This window comes from Poecilia reticulata, linkage group LG9, assembly GCF_000633615.1.
Source record: "Poecilia reticulata strain Guanapo linkage group LG9, Guppy_female_1.0+MT, whole genome shotgun sequence".
NCBI lineage: Eukaryota > Metazoa > Chordata > Actinopteri > Cyprinodontiformes > Poeciliidae > Poecilia > Poecilia reticulata.
In genome coordinates this window covers 12,426,521-12,435,794 of record NC_024339.1, presented here as the reverse complement: position 1 = coordinate 12,435,794, position 9,274 = coordinate 12,426,521, and the positions used below count along the sequence as shown (strand labels likewise).

Here is a 9,274-nt window from a genome sequence, read left to right as displayed (position 1 = left end):
AATATTATGGTTTGTCAATATTTTATTTGTAAAGCTGTTCATGTGAAGTGCTCATAGTAACCAACCAAAGCTGATTATACACTTAATGTAACAAAGACAGTTAAACTCAACAATCTGCATTACAATAATCTTATTTATGTGCCTCAGTCAGTGTGGGTATAGTCATTTCATGTCTGCGGTTAACATCTTTCTCTTATTTTCATGACTTCCTGTAGACGCTGGGTTCTGCATGCCTCTCCACATGGTGGTTCAGTCAGGTAAAAATAATAAAACACTGTTAAAATACATGTTTTTTATAAAAGAAATGTTCATGCACTTATATCTTATCATTTTGCTGTTATCTTTCTGGGAAAGAAACTAGAGTAGCTACCATAACTACGTGGATGATACGCAGCTCTGAGTTATGATGTCACCAGGTTGACTCTGAACCCATCCAATCACTGAACAGATGCTTAGAACAGATCAATGTGCGGCTGTGACAAAATTTTGGTTCTGGTCTGCTCTGCATCCCCAGAACCAGAACCAAATGACGAGAAGCAGCATTCAGCTTCTATACACCTCAAATCTGCAACAGACACCAGAAAACTGCAAAACACCCGAAACACTGAGTTCCTTTAAATCTAGACTAAAACCCACATTTTTAAAGTTGCTTTTGAAACTTTATAAATGAAACAATTAACGTTCTGATGTGTAACGATGTCAAAATGTAATGTTTCAATTGTTTCTATGACTTTGTAATTTATTATTTTATGATGTAAAGGACTTTGAAATGCCTTGTTGCTGAAATGTTCTGTACAAATAAACTTGATAATTACAGGTATAACCTCAATTAACCCTGTTTAAATGAAAAAAAAAGAAAAGAAGTGTGTTTACTAACCAAGGAAAAGTTGGGACACCCTAACCCCCTAAAAACTAATGATACCCCACCTTTGGTTTGAAAAACAGGCAGCGCTCTCGTATCCATCTGCCAGCAAGTCCGGGTTTCCTGCATGTTCGGTCCGTTTTGAGTCACCCCACAACATGTCTGTGAGATAAAAATATGGGCTTTGACTAGGTCGAGGACCTTCCATTTGTCAATTCTCTACCCAACCTTGTTAAAACAATTAATCAGATTGGTGGTTTTCTTAGAGAGGAAATGTTTCCTCTTGGCACACCAAGTATGAAAGTTAAACTTGGCCAGTGTCTTTCTAGCTGTGCAGACATGTCCGTTACAGCTAATCTAGGTCCCTTCATGGCAACTTAGGTTTTCAGAAACTTTTTTCAGAAACCTCTCTCAGTATTTTGATAATTTCCTGACTCAGGCATGTTGACTAATTTGAAACTTGCATTTTCACATTAGCCCATTTTAAATGTTGGATAATTTCAAATCTTTTTGGAGATCTGCATAAATCTCACACACTTCATACGTTACAATAATTTTGATCTAAAGGCTCTTTCGATCTCACATCATTTCATGTCTGTGAGATCATGAAATCTCAGACATGAGATTGGACACTCATGGTGACTTCATCAGTCAGAAGCATAGCATATCAAATGTTGGAGGTTTAAACAGAGCAAAGCTCCTTTAGTATGTTGAGAAATAATGTCCTGTAATGATATGCCTTTGCGAGTGTTTAGGAATAGATGTGATGGAGTCATAGTTTGTTTCACCGGGATTTTTATTTTTTGAATAAAATTTTGCAAAACATGTCAGCTTTTACTTTATTGTTTTAAAATATTTGTGTATGAATGTATTAAGTTGTTTTAGGGATTTGTAATTGTTTCATATCACATATATTTGTCTCTCTGACAGGTGTTTTACCTGTAATCTCTTGGCAATCTCTCAAAGTGTCACTCAGTCTCATTGTACAAATAACATCCTGGCAGCAACAAAAAACAATATTTCCAACCTTAAGCAGCAGTTAAGGTTGTATTATTTGTTTCAGGCTGTGTAAACATTGGAATGAAAAGTGAAAAGTATTATGAAAGAGAAAATTAAATAAATAGTATTGAATAATGTAGATTATTTTACCAGTTATTCACAACAGATGAGTTAAACCTAGATTTCTTTCACATTAAGTTCTGCTGAAATAAATCAAACCCAGCTTTATTTTCCACTCTTGTGCACACAACCAAGGAATTTAATTTTGTTTCCATTTTTCTGTCAATGAAGACATTTAAAAAAATTATATATAAAAATAATTGCTTAGAAATATACAATGTTTTTTTTTTTTTTTTTTTTCAAAAGAGGTTGAATTGTTGTAAATGTGTATGGTATCAATCTGGGTACAGATGTTTTGTGCCGAACTGAAGGTAAATGTCTGAACAGTTTTCGTATCCAGAATGTGTGGGGTCTGCAGTGAGCTGCCATTTTCTAGGCATGTATATCTCTTGGCTGGAGGGAAGGTGAGCTTCAAAGATCCTCTGTGCAGATCTAATTGTTTGTTCCAAGATGGTACAATAAGTTTTCTCTGTAAAATTACTTCTCATCGGAGAAATAATTTGGATTAGATTAATAAGATTCATACAAATCCTCTCCTTTTGCTCCAGAGATGATATCAGATGATTATTCCAACAGAATGTAACGCCACATGCTGTAAATTTGTTTTTGACTTATTTTATTTATGACTGCTACCTGTGTGAGGCTCCTAAAAGTGTATTCACACACCACCTGATGGGAATGTGCTCCAGCTTCTGCTGACTTTCTGAACTTACCGAGTGGAACTCGTTTTAGGCACCGTCAGCGTTTATTTATCAGATCCCAACAGGTGACATGATTTCTTCCCAGCGTTTGTCAGGGTGGGTGAGAGATGGGCAGATAAATGTGTGCAAACACAAGATTTGAATATCACTGAATATTACTTTTGAATATTACTTGGATTCAAATCAAGTCATCATTTATGTTTTATTTACATGTTTACCCGTATAAATACTGCTTTCATTTTGTTATGTTGGTGCTTTTTATTTAGGAAATAATCTACAATGTTTTTATAACAAAAGTCTGATAACTTTACTAATTTTACTAGATAATCATCTAATAAAAGCTTTAAGAAACCTAAATCTGTTACCTTTTATGGTTGCCAGTTCCTTGAGGGTGAAGATTAAATGGAGAGTAAAGAAGTTTTGAAACAATTCTTGTAAATAAGTAAAGAAATTGTATTTGTATGACATTTCACTGACAAAAATCACGAGAAAAGAATATGAGATGGATAATTAAAAACAAGTACACAATAGAATTTTAGAAAATAAAATCAGGAGTGTTGCACAAATCTAGGAGAGCTCCCTGAGGAACAATAGTTTTCCATTATTTCTTTTGGATTAAACTGCATTGTTTCATTCAAAATAATAACAATCTGTTTTTTAAGAGAAAGGCTCAAAATCCTTTAGTGACTTGCAAATGTATTGGGAAATGCATTTTATTCTCACATAGAGGAGGAAGAAATATGTGTCAAGTTTATTATTATTCTACAGAAAGGGGAGAAATAGGCTGTTCTTTATGAACTCAGTTATTGTACAAACCAAACAAATGTTTGAAAATGTATGTTTCCACATTTTGTAATGGAGTAGATAAAGTCTTTGGGTTGGTCTGGACCAGAGCCAACCCATGGCACTGGCAAGTTAACCGGCTGCTTAGAAGCTCCACACTAATAGGGGGCCCCCAAGAGCACAAAGCTAGCATGATAGTATGATATGGGGTGCTACAAATGAAAATATGACTAGAGTCTCAAAAGGCTTAGCTGACCCTGGGCTGGCCACTCCATGATATTATTCATGTCGCTGTGGACATAAGATTATTTGGTTATCGGTTTGGTCTGGATGATTGTCTTTGAAATACCTACTTAATGCTGCAGAACGTAACTTTTACAGAGATGTTTTAAAACTGTCAACATGTCGTGACAGTATAATACGAGATGGATACGATTTTAAAAGATCAAGCTGCTCCACCTTCTCTCTGCAGAAAGCAGAGCTTACTTGAACAAAAACAACCAATCAGAGCCAGGAGGAGCCATTTAGCGCTTTGAATCATTGCTGCTTAATATGCTAAAGGCTGTGAAAGAGCTTACCATTCCACTAAAACCATTTATCCATCATCGGTGGCCATGCTAACTAAACTTAGCATTTCTAGCAGGCTGTGCACAAGAGTGATTGGCAGCACTAAGGCCCTCCTCCTATCTCTGGTTGTTTCTGACTGAGTGACTTATTAATGCAGTTCAGACTTGGAGAAAGTAGAGGAGCTCTATTTTTTCACTGATTATCAATTATTCTAATTTTAACAAATGTCAAAAAAGTATATAGTTTCATAAAAGTCATTATTTAAATGATAAAAGAAAGATTTGCAAAATTGAACAGTATCCTAAATTAAAAAATATCAGATAGCCTACATTATTTTAAAAGATTACAAAAGCAATGTAGTAAACTTTGACTTCATCTGGTATAAAACTGGTCAAGAACATTTATGTAGAGCCTAACTTGTCATTTATGCTTTTACTGTTTTTATTTAGCATCGTGCATGAGCTAGCATCTCAGCAGCTAGCATCTTGAGGAAAACCTTTGGCGCTGATGTTCCACAAGTGTCAGCTAATTAACCATTTACTACGTGGGAAAACCGCTGGGGGACACAAAAAACAAACTCCCTGCTATCTCTTCATCAAGCTGCACAGCTTGTGCCTGTCTGGGGAACAACTATGTGATTGTTAGCGTGTCGGTGTGGAGGAAAAACGCCCCTTCAGAGCGGAGAGCAGCGGATGGAGACTTTCGTCCCTCAAATCATTTCCAACTCGGGACTTGAAGTGACAACGTCTCATGCCGGGTGTCCGCTTCACTTTTCCCCCCCAAACTCTCTGGATATACTCTTGGGTGAACGTAAAAGGGTTTGTTTTTTTCCCTGTCAAGGAGGAAGACATAATATTGGATCTATGAAAAAACCCACGTGGATTTATATAATCTTTTTAAACCAGGAGGAATGCATATTTTTTTGTTAGTGAAACTAACTTTCCTGTTGTCGCTGATAGGAGAATCACGAGGTGAGTGACGGGGAGCTTTCGGTTCGTTAATGCCTCAAAATATATTTGAAAAAGTGTAGTTTTGTTGTAACTTCGGTATAATCTTAACCTGTTTTATAACTTTTGTGACAACCTGGGAAACTTTCCCCAACTTCCACGCCGTAGATTCTTTTACATTTACTTTTCTGATATGTTGCACTTGTTGTCTTATTAATAACACGTCTTTTCCTAAACTCACCTCTCCTGGGTAAGTCTGCGCTCTTTTTTTTTTTCTCAGGCAGCTGTTCCAGACTTATCCAGCAAACACCAAAAACTTTTTTTCCCTCACTAGTGTGTGAATGTAAGCTTCTGCGGTTTGGACTTGTAGTGTTTTGTTGCGATTGCACTGTTGTGTTAGTCATATTTTTCAACTTCTGTCAAGCTGCGTTTTAGAACATGCTGATGCCAAACTACACTCTGAGGTAGCAGTAGATGTCGCAGGTGAACATAACATTTAAGAAGCATTACTGGGGCAATTTCAAATACTTGTGTGAGAAGTAAATCTTCCACATTTTTTCTGCTACCTTACCTCAAAACTTTGCTTTGTTAAAAAATAAACTTCATAATGTTTTGCAGAGTACACATGTGTTAAAATGTTGCTTTTGCAGGTCTGAGATGCTCCATGCCCACAGAGTCTTGTTTGAACCAGGGGAGGTGTGAAGCAACTCCAGATGGCAATGGAGAGTGCAAGTAAGTTTAACGTCCACATCTGTCTTGCAAGTTATGACGAATGCCTGCACAGAAGAGTTGGAATGTGGGATTGTGGAGTCTGAAATGACTAAGAGGTTTTGGGGTTTGTATGTGAAGGAGATGAAGCGGTATGAGCTCACACTGCTGGAGCTATTTCTGGGTGGCAAATGGTCAGAGGATGTAGAGTGAAATGAGTGGTGGACTCTGATGAGGGCAGGGGGTCACCGTGAGATACTGTGTTTGGGTATTTGTTACTGCCACACCACATTCTGTCGTCTCTCCAGCCAAACTCCTCTCCGGCCCTAAATCTTGTTTTTCTTTTCTTTCACGGAGCGACAGCTGGGTTTGCCAGAAGCTCGGCGACCATTGTTCTGCTCTGCGATTAATTCTGTGTGACTAATCTGGGAGAGGCTTCCCAGAGAGACCCTCAAACCCCGTCCTTTTGCCACCCCCCACACACCCTTCTCTTGGGAGTTTGTCCCCTCCTCAAAAGCCCTCAGTGCTCACTCTCTCTGATTGCCCAAGACAGATGGCTTGACGCTTTATAACCCATTAAAAATGGAGAAAAGGTTTCTGGATTAGTATTAAAGTTTTAAGTGTAAGCCCAAAGCCTCTTTTGCTTACTTGTTTAAATGCCCACATTGGCATGAGCAGCAGCAGTCAGGTTCACTCCCTGCTGAATGATTGTGCCGACCGGGTCAAAGTTTCGGACAGCAACAAGTGGGCAGTCAACTTGGCCCCCTGCCACATCTTAATTTGGCCCGGTCATGTATTCACTCGTCGCTCACACACACACGCACACACACCCCACCTTCCCACTGGGCCACAAAGCCATCATTGTGCCACTGCACTGTCCCACTCCTCAGACGTCTCCAATTATACACGGAGATGGACATTGGGTCAGGTTTGAGCGGGCACACAAGGCCAAGCGAGTGATTGTGTATTTCAGTGTTACGCTCTTCTTGTGATGGTTGTTTTTGTGGCAATGAATGATCAGTAAAAAGTTCAAGGATTGTCAAAACTTGGGCAGATGTTCAAAGTTTGGACACTTTGATTATTTTAGCTGCTGATAATTTGTCCCTTTGCATTTTCTCAAAGATTATTAACTAATAAGCTTAAGAGCTGCTTTCATATTAAACAGCCAGTCAGTGATGCCTTCTGAAGGCGGGAACTGAGTTGAAGCAGTCCAGACCAGAAATAATATCTTGCAGATTCCAGTAGTACAATGGATGACCCAAATCAAAGCAGTTCAGAGCAGAGCTTCTTTCTGCCCAGGGAGATGAGAGATCGGGCCGACTCGATGTGGGACGAGGAAGGATGCTGTTGAGGGATCACATACCTCCTTTGGCACTGTGTTGATTGCAGAGTGATGTGAACTGGTGATGATGGGATTGATTTGGTGCTCGAAAACCAAAGCTTCAAGTTTTGTAGGTTGTTTCATATTTTGTACATTAGTGCAAAACTGGAAAAGTTGTAACCCACCTTTCATATCCTTATTTTGTTAAGAATTTAAAGTTATTTAATCAATAATATCTCTTGTTTTTAAAGTTATGTTGATTTTGTCATATTTTTCACAAATTGTATGTCCAGTACGTGCACCAGAATGTGAAAACACATTTTTATCTTCCTTATCTTTGAATCTGTGATTGTTAGTCATACAAACAATGAAAGTGAATGGATCCTGGATTGGCTGCTTAGCATATCATGTAGCATTTCACCTAAGTATTTCAGCTTTCCCAGCTACATGTTCTTAAAATATGTTAGATACACAGCTCCACCTAAACATAGTCAAATTGCCTGCAAATAATTGTGTTGCATTAAAAAATAAAAGTATGCAAATACTAAACCAGCAGGGCTCCACTGTATTACAGTAGATAACTCTATAGGCATCTTTAATTTGTGTAAGCTAATGGTTGATCTAAGCAGGCCCATGCAAAACATTTTACTTCTCTGCCTTTGGCACGGCGATATGGCTGAAAAAGGTATCACTACACAAACGCTTCATACAAGTCGATGTGTCGATAATTATTGATTAGTTTTTTGTTTTAAATATCTGAGATACTGCCTAAATGATTACATTAATTTACCCATTTTATCTGCAGTTTCCTCTTGAGCTCCTGTGCTTATTTTCTTGCTTCACTCTACGAGGTTCTGTATTTTTAATCAGTTATGAGGCACGATGGTGAAACCTGAAACTGCTCAACAGACTGTTGCTAGGTAACGACAAGTTACTCAACAAATTGTTGCTAGGTAACCAAAGAGTGAGTGAGTTAGTTGATACCACCAGCCTTGCTTAGCCGGCCGTGAGAGTTTGAGGTTTATTTATTCTTTTCAAAATGACAACTGCAGGTAAATTGCACGATGCTTATGGCTTTTTAAAAGAACCTCACATTGAAGAAGTTAAACCTTCCCTGTAAGTTGATCATCTGCTGTTTTGCCAACTTTTTAGCTAGTAGATTATTTTCATGGTACTAAAATTCTCTGCTGGGAATTTTAGTTGTCAAACTGTAACAGTTTGACAACGTAACAGTTGTCAAACTGTTACGTTTGGAACTGTTTCGATTTAGCTAAAAAAAAGGTAACACTTTATTTGAAGGGGTGCGCATAAGACTTTGCATGAGTTTGTAAATTATGATAATAATTTAATGCAAAGTTGGCATTTTTAATGGACTTTCAAATGCAACTTTTAGAGCAACTTCGCATTAAAAGTGTCATTATTTACTGAACGACACTTCATGACAGCTGTCATAAACATTCATAAAGACTTCTTTATGCTCATGACAGGTGTTATGTTTTTGACAGTGTCATGTCAGTCTTATGCGCACCCCTTCAAATAAAGTGTTACCAAAACAAACAAAAAAAACAGAATCAGACTGTCTTTACGACAGGATATTAGAGGCAAAAGTACTTAACTATCCTATTTAAAACTGGTTCTCTCTTAAATTGCCTTTTGTGTTGCGACAGTACCCTGTTGTATCCCTAGGGGAATCTAACAGACTTTCTACTGCTGGATGATTCATAAGTTAAAGTGAAAATGTGAATAATTTAGTGCGTGAAAAAGCATCCAGTCTACAGGAAAGCTTTATAAAACCTTATTAAAAAACGGACCAATGTTAGGACTTCTGCAAACTACTTTATGTAAATGTGACCTAAGCAGACCCTGGAGCTCTCAGTTGTGTAAGACTCACCCCAGTTGACCTGATTGTTGAAAGCATCTGTTTGCACCCGTCGTTTAAGTTGTCATGGATGGAAAGTATTGGAAAGTTTTCAAAAGGAAGTCACTAATTTGACACAAGATTAAGATTTAAACAAAAAAGAAAACATTTATTAAATTTTAGATAAATGAATTGTTAACTAACACAGTTGAAACTCCTGTTGCTGCAGGAGCGTTTAGCAGTCATATCTGTTCCTCTTTTTTTTTGGGAATTTATAACGTGGGATTTGAGGTGTCAAGAAAAACAGCAGCCATTAAGGATTTTAAAACCTGAGGGCTTAAATTTTGCTGCTGAAACCTGGTTCAGCCCCTGGTTTTCAGGGGTTTGAGCAAGTGACGCCTCCGATAA

General features: G+C 37.8%; 1 protein-coding gene across 1 annotated transcript in view; it reads left to right on the top strand.

Annotated features, from left to right (window-relative positions):
* Positions 1-4,604: 4,604 nt before the first annotated feature.
* The window catches only part of notch1b (notch receptor 1b), a 53,214-nt gene continuing 48,544 nt past the window's right edge, over positions 4,605-9,274 (top strand). The window contains exons 1-2 of the mRNA XM_008417950.2: positions 4,605-5,003; positions 5,630-5,711. Of these exons, the coding sequence (XP_008416172.1) occupies positions 4,943-5,003; positions 5,630-5,711 (143 nt within the window). The 5' untranslated portion in view covers positions 4,605-4,942. The remainder of the gene's footprint in view (positions 5,004-5,629; positions 5,712-9,274) is intronic.